We start from the raw sequence: 18,302 nt of genomic DNA on the forward strand, positions 1-18,302 counted from the left end.
GGTGAGCTGCAGCTGGACCGCAACATTGTAGAACCCACCGTACACCTGCAGGTTGGCCGTCTCGATGCTGTGCTTGCAGTAATCACCGTCGTAGATCCAACCGACGTACTCGTTGTTACGCAGGTTCTCATTCCGCAGCCATTCCTCCAGGGGCCGGAAAAACTCACGCAACGCGGACCCATCGAGCCGGCCCTCGCCGATCACCTCCTGCAGGACCTGCTGCCACGGTTGCGATGCTCCACGTTCCATCAGCTTCCTAGTAGTGAGACGGGGAGAGAGAGAGAGAGAGAATGGAATTAGTGGCTTGATTTGTGGTCGCCTCTTTTCCCTGTTTCATTTTTAAATATTTCGTTGCAACCGCTGCGAGTGACAAACGGCCAAAGCCATTCACCCAGGATGCCTCTTCCTTGTGGGCATTCACAAGCCCCCTGCTGCCTAAATGCTGGTCAGTTGCAACTGCATCTCACAGTCAGACCACGCGACGGGCGACTGGCGGTTCACGCATTACGCAAGTGCTTGCACTCCCAGCGGGTGCAAATCAAACGTTTCGCGAGCTACAATTACCAGAGACGCTCGATGCATCATCATCATCATCGTTGGCGTCGGCGTCGGCATCGTATGCTCCGGCCACGAGCATGAACCAGACAACCAGAAGCCAGTGTGCGTTTGAAAGTGTTACGGCCAAAAGGCTGTGGCGGAGGCTGTGGCTGTGGCTGTGGCTGTGACACACATCTTAACCCACGGGGGATAAGCCCATGCAGACGGGCGACGATTTATGGGTGACAATGCGTCAATCAGTGGCGTAATGAGCGGAGCGTGACACGTTACTTTTTTCAGGCCCTCGCCTAGCCACGCCATAGGATCGAATTCTGTCGCGCTAGTCATTCTTGTGTTGAGTGCATCCGTCAGCTGTTGGGATTGAGATGCACTCTTAGAAAAGACTTAAATGCATGCTTAGAAAATCGAGAATCTACTTATACCGAGCGCAGCTCTTCATTTCTTAAATATCACCAAAATTTTATCAATCCTTAGTGAAAATATTCTAGCAAATATCTTTAGTTAGTACAGTCAAATGGATGTGATTATTTTTACTACAAATGTGCTATAAACAAACATCTTGTGAAAGAAGAATTGAAATTTCAGAATGTATTCTTGAAATAAAAAACAACTACTCTTTTATAAATGTGTACACCAAGTAGTTGGTATCCAGCATTTTAAAAAACATTTCTTATTTTTTATGCCTTCAGAATTATCAACGTTTGACCAGAACTAACCATGTTGGCGAGATAGTCCATTAATAATCGATTTTTCGTTTTTCTAATTAGCAAACAATTTCGAGTTCTCTCCAAATGAGTGTATCACTTTCACGATTCGCTTTGAATCACCATACACGAGTGTCCAGACTTCGTTATCGCCTTCCAGAGTATTATGACACTCTACGCAAGAAAATTATCGACATCTCCGTTCGATAAAACCAATCCTAAGTTTCCTGCTTAGCACATCATTACGCACCCCAGCTAATCCTTGTGGGCTCATAATTAACCAAAACGACATACAAGAGACCATTGACACGCGCTCGAACTTATCTCGAACATGCTGCTTATCGCGTTGCACACGCAAACGGGCTCCCCATACGCCTTCTGGTTAATTTCTGAAAAAGGAATTAACCCCTATTCCCGCATTACCTAATCTCCTTCTCCTTAAGCGTGCCGCGTGTGGAGTTGAATTGCCCACAAAAATATCCACCAGCCGGCCGGCTGGCTAGCTGATATTTAATGGTAGAAAGGCTGGCCCCAACCTATGCCGGTTAACCAGACCAGAGACCACTTGTTCCCGGCCCGGTTGATGTAACTATCAAAATCCCATCATCGGCCTATGGACCATGTGGATGTGGTCCTGAAGCGCAACAAGCACAAAAATTAACTGGATCACACCCAGATAGAGAGAAGGGGAGAGAGTGAAAATGGGGTCACATTTGGGGTTTTGTTTTTCCTCCATTAACCGCAGAGTGTCGGATGGCTGAGATGACATTTAGCGCAACGGACGGTCCCACGACCACTTTGCCGCCGTCTGGAAGACCACCGTTCTGTCCTTGAGGTAGCGTCGTATTGACAGCTGTCGTCCTGTATCAAACCTGCGGAAACCTGAACAGGGAACCGGGATACTCACTTGAGAATGTTGCCGGCCGCCGGTTGCCGGTAGATGTCACACTTATGCAACGGCTTGTCGGGATCCCGTGGGTCGTACTGGCCGGACGCGGTGCACAGCGAGCGATAGATTTGAAACTGTAACACGTTCGAGAAGAAGTATCTGTGGAACAGAAAATGAAGGGAAAAAGTGTGGTAAGTTAGGTGCGGGAGGCGAAATGGGGAACGCTTTATGAGCGAGAAATGTATAACAATTAGTCATTTTACAAGCGACTGACGTGAGGTGAAAAGCCCTGCAGCCCGCGACTGAACTGAACTGACCGACAAAGCGACGCTTAACAGACGGCCAATCGAAAAAGATGCACGGATAAGAATTGAGGGCCCGTTGCATTCATGCACTGATCGTTTGCTGGCGGATTGCTTAACGCGTGCCACCTACTTAAAAAAAGGTTTGGCCCACTCACGCCTCGACCATGCCACCATGTTTCTATTCAAACCCTCCCAGTTCCCCAGTGTCCAGCCCAAAAAGGCTGAAAGGATGGATTAATGTAAACCAAACGAGCGTCCGAGTGAACGAGCGAGAAAGATCAAAACAAAACGATCGATCAAAGCAAAAAGGAAAAGGAAAAGGAATGAGTCCCGCGCAAGATCGCCCAGCGAAGAGAAAAGCCAGCGGGCTCTGTCTGGCATGCATTCACCCACCGAGCACCACAACAAACGCACACACGTGGCCACGGCAGGCAAGACGATCGGTACGTACGATCAGCGTGTTGCACAATGCATGTATGCGCCATGCGCAGCAGCAGCAGCAGCAGCAGCATAAAGGGTGCAACACGGTTCACATTGTGTTCCCTTGCTAAACAATCGATCCAGGTGCCCGGTGTGCTTTCCGCGCTGTTTCGTTATTTCGAGCCGTCTCCCATTAACGGGAGCAAGGCAATCATTGATTACCACCAGCAGCAGCAGCAACGGCAACCACTGCAGTCAAAGAGAAACAGAGCAAATATTATAATTGCTTTCAACAACAAGTGATAATGTCAATTATTAACCTGAAACACTACCACCCCTTTTCTTTCTCAGTGCCACACACCAGCCATTGGGCCACTACTGATCACTGGCGCTCGACATTTCGCCCGGGTTGGGTCCTTAATTAAATTTACCGCTTCACACCCGTCGAGCTCTTTTTGGCTTCTCTCGGAGCAATCAATCGGACACCGCAGCATCTGATCCGTTTTCATCCGTAACCTTCGCTGAGCGTGCTGAGTGCTGTGTTGATTGATTAAAATCGACCTCAACCGAAGGGTCGATTGATTGAACTGTGACTTAACGCATATCAATCCCTCGGTGAAGGTCCTCGGCCTAGTGCTGATTGATAATTTTTGATCGATCAATTCAGAGTACCAGCAGCAGCAACGGTGGCACACAATCTGATTGATAGCTGCCGGTAGTTAAGCCCACAACCCACTCGCTCCACAGTAGCAGCGGTGGCCAGACGCTGCTTTTCGATCTACGATCTGAAATCTGCAGCTAGCGAGCTCGCTACTCGCTGGATGGCGGCTCTTTCATCGTTTTTGCGGAAAAGCTGCCAGAACGGACAGCTCTTGTGCGCTCGCTTGTCCAGCGATTGGCGCGACCGCCTTTGGCCGTTCGAAATAATGAGAGAGACACAGCAGACAAGCGCTAGATAGCTTCGCTTTTTGCATAATAAACCCTTCCTCCGATCGCGACCTCGCGTCCGCGTAATCGCCGCAAACGTTGATCATGATCATTGGCCATTATGGGCTGCATTTGCCGGGAAAAATGGGACGGTGAAATTGAAAAGAAACGATCGCAGGGCACTCGTTTAATCTCAAATTCCCGCCGAGCAAATATATTAACGGGAACGCTTGGTTCGATCATGTCGGGATAGCTTGCAGCGGTCCAACGCTATTATGAAGCAATGCACTGAGCGATCTTTTTTTTAAGATGAAGTTCTCTTCTTCTTCTAAACCCCAGCGGGTGATTTACAAGCCGCTGGTAAGCCGTTAAATGTCAGCATCAGCATCGGTCATCGGCAGCTGGTTACAATCCCTTCCCAAAATCTCCCAAAAGCACTTCTTCACGAATCATGCACCGCGCTCAAGGTTTCGCGGCGCCGCGTATGTCGCCGCTATTCGAGAGAAGAAATGTCATAAATGGCACGGCACGAGCTGAGGCTCCCCATGAGGGGGCCATCGGTGGTAGTGGTCGTGATGTACCGAGTGCATCGAATTATGGACTGGCAGACGCTAGGTGCCCAAAAAAACCAACAAATGTGTTTAGTGGCTCTCTTTTTGTTTAATGGTGGTTGATGGTTTCTGCTCATCTGCCATTAGTAGCGCTGGGTTTTCTCTTGGGGGGATGAATTTTCGGTGCAAAAAAAAACGCAATTACGCTACTGGCCATACGCCAAACGAACATTAATCTGACCACAATTATGTTGGTGCGATTGCGCGCATCTCCAAACTGAATCCAAATATCGATTCATCGTGCCTTGAGAGTTGTTTGGTGTCGTCATTCATCTTGCAAACAATCGTCGGCTAGCGGTCGCCCCGTCAAAGTGCCAGAAGATTAAGAAATGGTGCCGATGTCGGTGCATAGACATTGCAAATATCAAGGCCACCAGTAGGGTACAAATTGAACGACATTCACGACAATGGAACCCCTTGGGATCGTTCTTATCAAAACCAGTTCATCTTGTTCTCGTTGGTGAGGACGTGCCGATGAGAATGTCACCGCACCATGCGCCATGCAGCACATTTTGAATCGATTGGGAATGAAGAAAGGTTGTGGATGAAGTAGCATTTGAATGTCTCAATCAATCGTGGTCAGATTGGAAACGGGGAGGCCACAAGTTTGTAGATTCTGCTGCAATGTGCCGGATACGGTTGAATTCCTGATCGCCGGTGCTCCATGCTGCTGGAATGCTTATGCGTAACAAATGCGTGTACCTTGGCGCATGCTCGCTAGTAACCTGACAGACGGACAGACAGCAAGCATGTTGGTACATATGTCGCCATGCAGAACGTCAGCGGACATTCCCGTGAGACGCGGTTTCCAGATCGGGGTGCTCAACGCAACCACAGCAATCATACATTGCGTACGCTTCTTTTTGTTGCTGCTTCTTCCACCAGCGTGCACCAGCTCGATCACTGTCACTCAATCCTCCCCCCCCCTTTAAGATAATGAACCTGGACAGACAGTAGCGCTCGAGCTACAGATCTGGCTACCCCGTTGTGAGTTTTACGTAATTCCTCCTCCTTGCGGCTCGCGACGTCCGTCCGGATGTTTTTGGCGAACGCGACGCACCGCACGTGACCCACATTTGTGCAGGTTCGGACGCCGTGCTACTGTTTTGAATTGCCCTTCGCATTCGATTCGGTCGCGATCGCGCAACACCGCCAGCAAGTGAAACCAATAGGCAAAATAGGGAAGCGACCGGCCGGCCATTCCGGTTCGGTCAGTTCAAGGTCGCGTCCCTGTTCGGTATTTCCCGCACAGGCGCACATGCCGGACCTGGTGACCCAATTTCCCTCCTCCTGCCCTTTCCTCCCAACCGTTCGATTGGTTCCGTTCGCGTCGCAAAAGGGCTTTCACTTCGAACGGAGCCCCGGAGCTTCGAGACAGACGATGAAGCGCGCGACCACTTAGCCGGATCAAGCGTGAGGCGAGCGATCGAGTACGTTGGTATGAGGGACACACGGCAGCGGAATTATGTCCGGTTGGAACGTTCGAACCGCGTTGGTGGATTGCTTCACTTACCAGCCTCTTTCGCGTCCAGCGGCACAAGCGGTGATCGTGATTCGTGATTCAGCCACCAATCCGGGGTCATCTCGAGCACGTAGATTACAACATTCCACTCCAGCAGCTCGGTTCTTCAACGAACGGTTGCGCGATAATGCGCCGGACGGACGGTCCAGCTAGCAGCAGTTTATCCATTCAACCTCGACGACCGATCGTGCCGAAGATGATCTGGTTTCGTTGCAGAGCAATCAATTACCGATCGAACGATCGATCGAGTGCCGTTTAATCCGATGAGAAATGGAACGGCTGATGGCGATCGATACTAAAATCGGTGACCAAGAGTGATCAGAAGTCAGTGGTTCGAAGCAGATCGAATGAAAATCGTTCGACGACAATTAAGAAAATGTAACTGGATGGCGCAAAGTGTCACCAGGCTTTCAACTAGCGATAAGAAGAATCCCTTCCATCCAGGAGACCTTCGAAGACGTTCACCTTATCCGAAGAACCTCTCTGTTCATCTCAGGGACGAAACCATAAAACTGTTTTGCGAATGCAGTCCGGTTGAACCCTTAAAATGGTGGCACCACATAAATCGGCAATAACATTCCACAAACACTGATGGTTTTATTCTCGGCCACCAGCAAGCGAAAGGTGTCGACAGCCTTCTGGAGCGCGCTGAACGAAGCGATAAGAAGCGCGCACGGCGTCGCTCTCTCGATCTCAGGAAAGCAGACGGCACCAATTTCGGTGTCTGAGGGGCCCGTTCGATGATTGGAGGCGTTTTGCGAGTGATTTATGGCCTCAAATTAACGTGCACCGGCAATATCACACCTTACCGATGATCCGCGGATCGTTCAATCGCGATCGCGATCGATTTATTACCGGCCCGGCGAGACCACGGCGACCTGGCGCTAAGATTCGGGGCAACATAATTGTCGTTTCGTGCTGCCGATCGAGCGCAACTTGAGCCTTCGCTCCATTGCTTGATTTATTGTTTATTTGCTTCTCGGTTTTCGTCGCCTGTTGCTCAAGTTGCTCAAACAGGAGCCAAAGATGGTAGCAGCATGAACTTCAAAACATAGAAACAAAACAAAAAATCGAAAGGGAACCAGGGCACTCCGAGCACGCTTGCGAAAATGCTGGAATCCTTGCCTTCGACAACGACATTATTACATGTCGCGTCACTTAGTACCATCCACTAAGCGCACACAGTATAAGCGAGTTTTAAATGGAGAACCACCGTACGCTCAAGGAAATGGCGCTGGTTCCTCTCCCTCATGGTCACTACAGCGAGCGCCCGCGACACGCGAACACGCGGTCGCGATCCTTTCCAACCTTCCGAACCGAACCGAACACCAAGGCAGTAGGGCAGTAGGTGGCGACAACGAGTGTAATTAAATCTCTCATCTTACGCCGAGATCGCAATGCCACTAGCCACCCCCAACCTTCCTTCGCTACCACCAAAACACTCCCCCTAATGGTGTGCGATTTGCTGACTTTTTGCATCCATTTAGTTCCACTACCAGCGCGCGCTGGCTGGCTGGCTGGCTGGCTGGCTTGGCGCATTCAAACCGCAAAACCGGCCGTTTCTTCAGATTGACAATGTCATTAAATTTCTTCTACATGCTGCCGTTGCTGCTAGTGGTGGCACTTGGCACACCGAACCAAACTGGTTGGCCGGAGTTCAAGTACGTTCGAGCTTGGATGTTTGAGCGCAAAACATCCGCAATGTTGCGCACGGTGGCGCACGGTGCGTAGGCATTCTCGAGGCATTGGGCCACGGAAAACACACAGACACATGGAGTTGGCGAAATGTCTCATTGCGGAGCCACAATCGTCGATCACAGAAGCCGCTTGGCCATCTGGTTTACCTCGGAGGGCGGAAGGGAGGGAAGGTACTGGTACTAATGGGCACTTTCAATCAATCGCATCATCACAGCATCGAGCGAGCGAGCGTGTCGAGAACGAGAGGAAAATTTTGTGCCCGCAATGGACGTGGCGCAATTCTACGAGAGTTCCTGTTGTCCACTTGTCAATGTTGCCGTTGGTAAGGTGCAACAAATAGTTTAAATGCCTTTTGACTGTTTGATTGACGCGACGGTAGAGCTCGGTTTCATCATCATTTGAAGCAGCAGCAGCAGCAAAGGAACAACAGGAGGTTGGCGATCTGTGTTAAAATGTTAAAATGTAGCGAGATGAAAATGCTAATTACGATGATGAAAATTGGCCTCCACTACACTCCACTACATCAAAAAACAACCAGGGTACAACAGGGCATCACAGCAACATTGTGCATTCCGACACCGAGTCCAAAACCCGGCGTCAGTCGTAACCACCTCGCGACATCTCTTCGCTCGACATGCAAATTCTATTGCAGAATCCAAACCAACCGAGCATCGCGCAGTAGCACTCGTGGCTCATCGTGACCGCTACGGCCATCGGTCACAGGGAGCCGGGTGGGCGAAAATGGAGAAAAAGATGAAGAAGAAACTAAACTAATCCCAGGCGCACCTCTCCACACAAAACGATCTCGAAACCAGACTCGAGAACTCGTCGCTGCCACCGGGAAGGGGCAAGCGATCGAGTCAAACTCCATTTCCAACGTCGCCTTACGTCGCGCGCTTCAATGGAGCTTTTCCTTCATGCAGCAACTGCAACTGGTTTCTGGCTTCTCCGGGTGACGCTCGGGGCGCGTAAGACCATCCATAACCTATTTTCTACCCAGGCACACGAGCCCAGACGCTGTTCGGGTGTTTGATTCCTTCATTTGCTGCTGCCTGCCTTCCTTGCTGGAGCGGACCAAGAACGAACCCGATCACCACCAGAGACCGTGGTGCTTTGCTTGCTGGCCAGTGTGGCTCATTACATAAGGTAGCTGCTCCAGAAGGGAACCCCATGGCTGTGCGCCCGGTTTGCATATCGTGGCCGATCGACAGCGATCAGGGTGGCTTTAGTCAGAGCGCTTTGCCTAATGCAAACAGACCATGCACACTGGACAATGCGGTAGTGAAGGCTCTGCGCTCTTTATCTCATTACGGTCCCCTTAAGTAGACAGCGCGCCCAAGAGCAAAATCATTTAGCAATAAGCAGCACGGCAGCAGCAGACCACCACAAGATCGCACAGATGGCGGCGCCCGGAGCAATTGTCTATTAACTTAAGGACATATCGTCACCAGAACAGCGAGCCGGTGCCAGTTTGTATGATTTGTGGAGCCCAGGTAGCGCTTTGTCAATGCACCTGGCGCCTGGAACGATGATTGGTAGGTGGGATGAAGAATGGGCTCTGCACGGAGTAACGGTAGCACCGTGAGGCTCTTCTAGATGATGAAAAGTAAACGCGAAATCACTAAGTCGCGCTCGCACGTGTGTCTGTGTGCCTGTGTGCCTGCTGACGATCGCCAAAACTGTGTCATTCCTCGGCAAACGTTGTTATGTAATGTGCGCTGAACGTGTGTGGCGTTGAGGTCGCCTTTACGCGGCACCACAAACCAAACCAAACGTAAATTGATATTGTGCGGGATTTATTGCACTTCCGTGGATGGTTTATGGTGACCGGCAACCAGCGATCAGGCGTATTTTTTAGCGAGTATTTCGTCTTATCGAAGTGAATACGATGCCGCGCGTCCAGCGACATTGTTTTTGTTGAGTTGTTGAGCTCGCAGGATCAATCACTCCGGTCTCGAACTGTGTGCGATGTTCGCGAAACCGGGCCAACAGATCCATCATTCCGATCGTCCGTAAAGGGGCGAGGCTCTTCCGCAGCCGCTAGAGGCCGGTAGCCGGTCGTAAGATGCATAAATAATCCATCATGCACTCGCCCTGCGACGAATACCAATGAGGAAAACGTCAACAACGATTCCGTCGTACCGCGCATTGAGCTCACTTGCATGATAATTATTTGAATATTACAATATTTTTGCGCCGACTGACGGCGACGCTGCATCGAGTGCTGGTAGGGAAAACGGAAGCTCGCACACAAAATCAGATCACGCGATCACGAATCGAAAGGAAAGGGGCACAAGGGACAGCCGGGGGGTTGCAAAAAAAACTAGATAGTCCAGAAGATGTGACTTGGCCTGGGGGGTTCGTCGCTTACCAAATGATGAAATCTTTCGTCTGCTGTCTAGCAGCACCAGCGGCAGCGGCAGCAGCAGCGGCTTTGACTGTCATTGACTCAGCGCGAAACCATAACGATACCGAAACCCCGATGGACGTCTGCCAGCCCCCGTCCCCTGTCGTCGTCCCTCAACCTGCTCCACGATGATGCAATGGTATGCAGTCTGCTCGCGACCGCCAACAGACACACGGGTGACAGCATATGATGCCGTCAGCGTCCCACTCGGTGGAGGAGGAGAGCATAAACATACGGTTCGAGGTGCATTGCGAGGATCGACCTCACTCAGGATGCTCAGAACGCTCCTCGACCCTCTCTCCGAGTCGTTCGATTCGGTTGCATCGCATAAATGCAGTCCAGTCCAGCGATGGTCTCGATGGAGGAGTTTCGGAGTCGACCAGACGGGAACTGTAATTTATTTCGACACCACCAGCACCCCTCCCGGGGGGGATGGCCGACTGTTGTTTTGTTTGTTGCGCGGACGTCATCGGCGGCGGTATTTGCGCTGCGCAACTGTCAGCTAGGGAGCAGGGATGTGCAATCTAGTGTATGCATATGCTCCCTATGCTGGTTTTGGCTGACCAATAATGGTTGCCACCTGTCGCGGATTCGCGGATCGCCGATCGGTTGTGAATGTCACTCACTCAGGTGGCTATCGAATGTGAATGCTGATCGCGGACGCCGAAAGAGGCGCCACATTCATTTCTTTTATGTTACCGCGATCATTGCAAATATGTTGAATGAAAATAAAATCATTTAAATAAAATTATCGTTATTAAATGTAATTATCTAATTGAAAATTAATCATTTAAATGAAATTATTTTGACAAAATGATCTCAAATGAATCCACCATAAGAGAATAGCCTACAGCTACTTTTGTTTGAGTCGTCATAAGAGGTTGAAGAGGCATTTTGCCATTAGAGTACTCTGCGCGATCGGTTGATGGGCAGAAAACCGCCAATACACTTAACCGAATTGTCGAAGTGTTCAAAGAAGTGGAACACACATCTTGGCATGCTGGCATGTTGCCATCAAGCGCGGGAGCTCCCGCTGTTTCCAAATAGTACTCGCTCGCACAACACCCCTAGCTCCCACCGTACACGATCGCTCGCTCACGTGTGTTATTACCGCGCGCTGGTTGCCGGCTCATCGCGAGACCCGAGCGTGCACCTCCTCGGCGTGCAGGAAGATTAAATCATCTTCTATGCGTCGTAGTAGCACCCGATGATCCAGTAGCCAAGAGCACGACGGACGATCGTATATCATAAATCATTAACAAAACCATGAACCGCACACATTAAAGCCCTCGCTAGCTGGTTTATCGTGTTCTCATCTTACGTTCTGATGATGAATGGACTTATCACTGACCGTAAATTGTCCCCCAAAAGAAGATAGCCGCCTCGGTGCTCCGTTGAAAAATGGTAAAGATTCGAAGTACGAGATTTGCGACCACACAATGGACTACTGCGGATAAAAGGTGGTCGGTATTCGGCGGATTGGAATTCGGTTTGTTATACATTTCGCACAACGGGCGTGTGGGTTTTCCCACACTGTTACATCTTCTTCTTAACCGGTGGGTCGATGCGTCACACAACAACAGCAAGCAACCGATTTTGGATTGCGAAAAAATAAAACAGCAGCCAGATCATGCGAGTTTGTTTGGGGCCGGAGAGATGTTCACGAGTCACATCACGAGGGCGTCTGCGTCACTGGTGTGCGTGCATGCGTCCGTCCGTCCGTGAGCTGAATGGTTGAGAAAGAGTGTTGAAGGAATCCTTGGGACACGCGCAAATGGCATTGGCGTAGGTTTTAGGGCAACCGACCTAAATACTGCAAAAGGGTCGATGGCCCCATTCAAGGGAAGGGGAAGGGAAGGGAGACCGTAGCGTTGATAGCGAAATTGCGCAGCGGTGTTGCTGCCGTTATTGTTGTGTGTTGTCGCCTGCTTTCAGTTCAGTAGCCGGTTGAATCATGCTGCCGGCTTCAAAAGGCATGCGCTGGCAACCGAACTCGGCGAACTGCTGCTTCTGTCGAGTCATGCTGCATTGTTCGATAAGAAGAGAGGGTACGGTACGGTGTGCATCAACATCAGCTGCAGCGCTTATCAACTTGAAAATAGTTAAATTTAAAAATAACACCCAAATGCGTCCTCACAAAAGTCACGTAGTGTTGTTTTGCGTCAACTCTAATTGAAGACGATGCAAATTGAATCCTTCACAAGACCTTTATCGTACCAAGACATTTACCCAGCCTCCAGCGAATGTCAAAGAGCGCGAGGAACAGAGGAAAAATATGTTTGCTCAAATCTGGGCGCACCCAAGAACATGTAAAAACTATCGCTTTAGTGTGCATTGCATTCGATTTGTTCGCTTTGCAGCCACAACATCGAACGCCTTTTCCACGGCAGCTCGGGAAACCCAAAACCCCACAATTATCTCACCATTTAATGTGTAGCGCAGGTCACAAGATCACCACCCCGGGGGGTTCGGTTGGACCTTTTTGCGAGCGTGCGATATTGTTTTGCATGATCTGATGCAGGACCGGAGATAACATTGAGAGCTGGCTGGCTGAGCACCACACCTTCCACCCCGGGGGGCCACACCATTGCCATGCTCGACATTTGCACCGAGAAGCCACGTTTTCAGTAGCTGCAGCAGTCACCATGTGTTCCCATGCATCATGGCGTGTGTGGTGATCTAGAACGGCCCCATATATCGTGTGACTGCCTTCGCCCTTGTTGCATTCTCTGTTCCGCGTTCTGCTTCTCAACCCATTTGCCAAACACACATGTACCCGGAACGAGACCCGGGGTGACCGGGTGTTGAGTAATGGATTCAAATTTGGCCAAGTCAAGGGTCACCGTGTCACTCTTCGGGGTGGGTGTGTATTTATGCTTGGCACCCCGCCCGCCCGATTGTTGGCCCGAGATTACTCAAACGGTTGCCCAAGAATCCGGAGCGCCAACCAAAGTGTGGCGCCATTCCGCAATGTCCGCAACGAAAACAAACAAATGAACGAACGCCGTAGCCACGGTCCAAACATCGGCTGTGATGATGAGCAGTGACCGGACAGCGAGGTGAGCACGCAGGTTAATTAATTTATGGATTGGTTGACTGCGTACCGAGCGTACCGATTATGCTACGGGCACCGGAGCAGCAACCGGAGTGTGTTGTGTTCAGCTCGATTGAGCGTCCGATGGCATCAGATGGTGGTGGTGCTGGTGACCACCATCATCATCATCATCATCATCACCATCATCTCACGCTGCCCACAGTCTTGGTGAGTAATCTTGAACTAATTATGTCGACCACGCGCACGTCGTCGTCACGACAATGGTCAAACCACCATCAAAAGTACACCAAAAAGGTGGCCAGTGGACGGTTGCATACCAGCACCAGCAGGGCCTGTCCTCCGTTCAAGGCTGAGAAATGATGTTTGTGGTTCAGGTGCTGGTCGGCTGGCTGGATGCTTGATTTATGCTGATCAGATGTGGGCTTCACGCATTTGGTCGACCTGAACGTCGTGTCTGAAGGTTGAGAACGTCACCCACACCAAGAGACGCCAAGGTCATCGATCTCATTGCTTTCCCTGAGGTGTCCTTGGAAGGGGGGTTTGTTGTCGCACGACAAATCAGACCATCACTGGGAGGTGAACGATGGTTTTACGATGCGCGAACTAGTCACACACCGCAGTGGATACCACAATTTATGGGCTCATCTCTTGTGTTCAGTTTTCTAATCGTTGCCATTGCGTTCTTGCTAACCAACCATGACAATGAGCGCGATTAACCATCAACATCCCATCCCATCTCATTAGCGATGATTAGTTTATCTTTTGTCTCGATCGCGCTGCGCTCGATCACAACATTTTAGCTTTTGAGCCACTCGGTCGCACCATCAGCAGCTCGCATCGGGTTCTTGCGTTATGAGAGCATGAACCACGTTGTGACTGTGGTAGATGGAATGTAGTCGTCTCGAGAGACATTATAGACCTCGCGCGCACCGGTCGCTTGCGATGGCAGTGGTGGTGTTGTTAGCCAATCGCCAAGCTATTTGCGTGCGAGGTCAACGAGTTCGAGTAGATTCTTCTCACCAGCTCACTAAGGACCTAAGGTAACTAGAACATCCTTCAGTGCAGGAGGGCACCATTCAGCTGTGAGGAACGGAAGGAAATGAGCATAAAATTGCCGCTCATTTGCCTCGTGCGTCCACATTTCCACATCGATTCGCACTGTGAACTGCGAACTGCGGCTAATCTAGGCCAAACGCACCCAAGGTTGTACAGAATGCCGCCAAAATGATCAATTAAACCGGCGTGTTGGCGTGGCCGTGGAAAACAATCATAACGTGCCACATAAGCAGCGGAAACACGACTTCCTTCCCGTTTGACAAAGACGCTGCCATTCACAACGCACAACGCACGCTCGAGAGCGATCTCACTTCGTTCTCAATTATCTAAACCAACGAACGTACGAACGAGCGGACGAATTTGCATGGTCGCACTTCAAGGTTGACCGACATCTTGCGCAAAGCGTACTTCAGAGCGGAGCGGAGAGACGTGGGAAATTCCTGTTCGCAAACACGCCCCAGGTTCACAGCCGCAAACACATTTCCTGGAACTCACGCCCCGGAAAAGTCGAGCCCCTTCCATCGACAACCAACCAAAGATCCAATCCGCGGCTCTCCAGTGACGCTTCTAGATCTCGGGCACTACCTCCAGTGAACCACCGATAACCAGCTTGAGGAGATAGCTAGCTTACCACCACTCTCGAGGCGGCAGCAACTCACGATCATCGTGCACTCAGCGGAATAGTACGCGATCGCGCGGATGGTGACTTAGTGGAGCGCGCTGGCCACTCAACCGCCGGTTCATCGCATGCGTGCTGGGGTGCTCATCCCTTTCGATTTCATTCACTCTGGGAGGGAGACGCTCGGTCGCTGTAGCTTTTGCCACCCTCGAAACCGACCAAACGACCGTCCGACCGAACGATTGGCCGGACCAACCAAGGGTGGGAGACGCCGACGGTGTCGCACACGACGGCGGTGGTATTGAATGCAGAAAACAGTGCCGAGAAGGGGACGGGAAGGCAGCAGCAGCAGCAGCTGAATTCCGCCGTTTTAAGTAGTATAAAAGCGGCGACTTAGCACAAATCAGCATCCAGTTCGGTGTCTGGAACCGCCACAGTTGCGCACACGTGGTTTCGCTTCGAAGGAGCAGCAGCAGCAGCAGTCGCTGAGTCGCAATGAAGTTGTTTGTGAGTACAGCGGGGTGGTGGTCACCAAGCATCTGGATCTTCTGGAGCCTGGATCTAAGGATTCTTCGTGGCCTGCCCTGGTTGTGTCCGTTTTTTCTCGTTAATCTTAGTAGCCCAAGTGAAGAGTAGTTGCCATGAATCGAAAAAAAGTGAAGCGAAGTCTAGTGAAGCGATTGTAGTGTGCTAGTTGATCAAAAAATTCCCAGGACCTGCTTCAGGACCTTTTAGTTCAAGAGTTTCAAGTTCTTCAATGTCTTTAAAAGTCTCGTTCTCGTTAGAAATTGGTTCAAAAAGTGACACAACGTGGCCATCGTGGAATCTTCGATCGCAAGCCTTCATGCGTGTGCTCAACAGTTTCTAATCCCCGTTGGGTTCCTTCTCTTCTGCAGATCTGTCTGTCGGCCCTTTTGCTGGTTTCGGCCAACGCCGAATCAGAGCAGAAGAAGTCGGAGGCGACCGAGGGCGGTAAGTCGGCGGTCCCGTTGGAGAAGAAGCTGGACAAACGTGGTCTGCTCAGTCTGGGCTACGGGTACGGCATCAATGGGCTCGATGTGGGCTACATCGGTGGTGGACATCACGGCGGAGCGTACCATGACGCCCACAGCCACCATTACGGCAGTCACGGAGTGTACCTCGGTGGACACACGGATGTCACCAAGACGGTCACACTGGTAAAGGGAATTCCGGTGCCGTACACCGTGGAGAAACACATTCCATACACCGTCGAGAAGCATGTCCCATACCCCGTGAAGGTGCCCGTTCCTCAGCCCTACGAGGTGGTCAAGCATGTCCCAGTCCATGTCAAGGAGTACGTCAAGGTGCCAGTCCATGTGCCGGCCCCATACCCCGTTGAGAAGAAGGTCCCCTACCCGGTCCATGTTCCGGTCGATCGTCCTTACCCCGTCAAGGTGCTGGTTCCGCAGCCTTACGAAGTTACCAAGCATGTCCCATACCCGGTGAAGGTACCGGTACCGCAGCCCTACGAAGTGACCAAGCATGTGCCGGTACCGGTGAAGGTGGAGGTCCCCGTCCCAGTGCCGTACACCGTGGAGAAGAAGGTCCCGGTCCCCGTGAAGGTTCCGGTCGATCGTCCTTATCCAGTCCATGTGCCAGCACCGTATCCGGTTGAGGTTGAGAAACCGGTCCCGTACACCGTCGAGAAGCCTGTCCCGTACCCAGTGAAGGTCCCAGTCGATCGTCCCTATCCGGTGCATGTTGAGAAGCCGGTTCCGTACCCGGTGAAGGTGCCCGTCCCACAGCCCTACTACGTCGAGAAGCACGTTCCGTACACCGTGGAGAAGCCAGTGCCGTACCCGGTCAAGGTTCCGATCGATCGCCCATACCCGGTGCACGTTGAGAAGCACATTCCGGTCGAGAAGCATGTGCCGGTACCGGTGAAGGTGCCAGTTGCCGTGCCGGTTCCGGTGCACGATCATCACCACCACCATCATGATGTGAGCTATACTAGCTTCAGCGGTTACGGTCACGACTACAGCTATCACCATTAAGGAAATAGAGAAAGCGAGAGAGAGAGCATCTAGATCTAGAACTCTTTCTATACACCAAGAGAGAGAGAGATCAAGAGGGCAAGGGATAGAGGACACAACCAATCGGGATACTAACGAACCACTAAGCACCTGCCACGGAGCACACTCCTCTGTCTTGACCACTCGAGAACGACCGAGAGCCAGAGCCATCTCGATCCTTTAATAGCTATCGACCTCATCATCGAGCACCAGTACACCAATCGTCCTCTTCTTCCTTCTCACCCCTCACCACATCTCACATACTCCCCACTCACTCACTCATCGCTCATCGAGCCGGAGTTTGGTTTGATGAGGAACGGAAAACGGAACAAGATCAGGTCTGATCAATTATAGCGCCGACGATTGTGATAATGTGATCGTGATTCGCAACGCACTGCCCGCCCCCCACCCACCATCCAACCACACTGCCTGTCTTTTCCTTCTTCTTCTTCTTCTCCTCTTTCCATCATGCATTACTACGATTAGTACATGGGAGTATCAGCCACACCACCACCACCACGATGGAGGCGCCCAAATGTCCGTGCGTCACTTTAGCGACACTTTTTTTAGACACTTTAGCGTCGCACAACCGTCGCGTCGAGCAGCAAGTTGTTTTTGACATTTTTGTAGAGCAAAATTGCAAACAAAAGCAAACTAAAGAGGAAATTCGGAAACTGGAATTGAGATGAGAGAGATCTAATCGCTCGAACGCACGCACGCACGGACGCACAGACCACCAGGTGTCCGGTGGTTGGTGACTTCCGGCTGAGAAGCAGAAGCAGAGAAGAGAAGGTTCGCACTCGAAAGGGCATGATGTATATTGTGTGTCTGTCTGTTTTTTTTTTTTATTATATATTACGTGTAAATAAGATGCGAAAATAAACGAAACAAAGATATTATACAATAACAAGCCAACCGTGGATAAAACATTAATTGGAATCAGGTTTTCTTGGACAATCGCAGACTAGGAATGGCCCTGTTCGAGCTGCTCCATTGAGTGCCACGGGGCTTTTCAAGGACATTCCCATCGTAAACTCGTTCCAGTTGACCCCTTCTCGCTGTTGTGCGCTGTTCAAGCACCGCGACAATGATGAGCAGAACGTTGGTCGGCCCAAAACACCTAGAACACCGGATGTGAGCAGCGCCGTAAGACTGCTGCGAACTTGATCGCAAAGAGACGAAGTTATGGGCCTGCCACCGACATCCATTACCCTCGAGTGACATTTGTTCTGAGTGCAAACCATGGACCAAACATGGAGCTGTGGCTTCTCCACCGTCAAGACCGACAGATGATCCAACGATCGTTTCCAATTGCATCGCTTGCGCAACAATGGCGTCTACATACACGTGTATGCGCGCATAATGACTCGGCCTAGTTGAAGAGCCGGGGCCCACCATAACAGCATCGCGTTAGGAATGTTGTGGCCCACTCAGAACACACACAACCCACCCGTGAGGGAGTCATCTTCCCATCTGCAACCCATGGTGCATCCAAAAG

At 51.0% G+C, this 18,302-nt stretch overlaps 1 protein-coding gene across 1 annotated transcript; it reads left to right on the forward strand.

Moving 5' to 3' along the window:
* The first annotated feature begins 15,120 nt into the window (after positions 1 to 15,120).
* On the forward strand, positions 15,121 to 17,690 carry LOC126572513 (skin secretory protein xP2-like). Its single transcript, XM_050231888.1, has 2 exons — positions 15,121 to 15,278; positions 15,668 to 17,690. Exons 1-2 carry the CDS (start codon positions 15,267 to 15,269, stop codon positions 16,784 to 16,786), a joined length of 1,131 nt encoding a protein of 376 aa, XP_050087845.1. The 5' UTR covers positions 15,121 to 15,266; the 3' UTR covers positions 16,787 to 17,690.
* Positions 17,691 to 18,302: the final 612 nt, after the last annotated feature.

The sequence above is a fragment of the Anopheles aquasalis genome, chromosome 2, assembly GCF_943734665.1.
Source record: "Anopheles aquasalis chromosome 2, idAnoAquaMG_Q_19, whole genome shotgun sequence".
In the NCBI taxonomy this organism is placed as follows: domain Eukaryota; kingdom Metazoa; phylum Arthropoda; class Insecta; order Diptera; family Culicidae; genus Anopheles; species Anopheles aquasalis.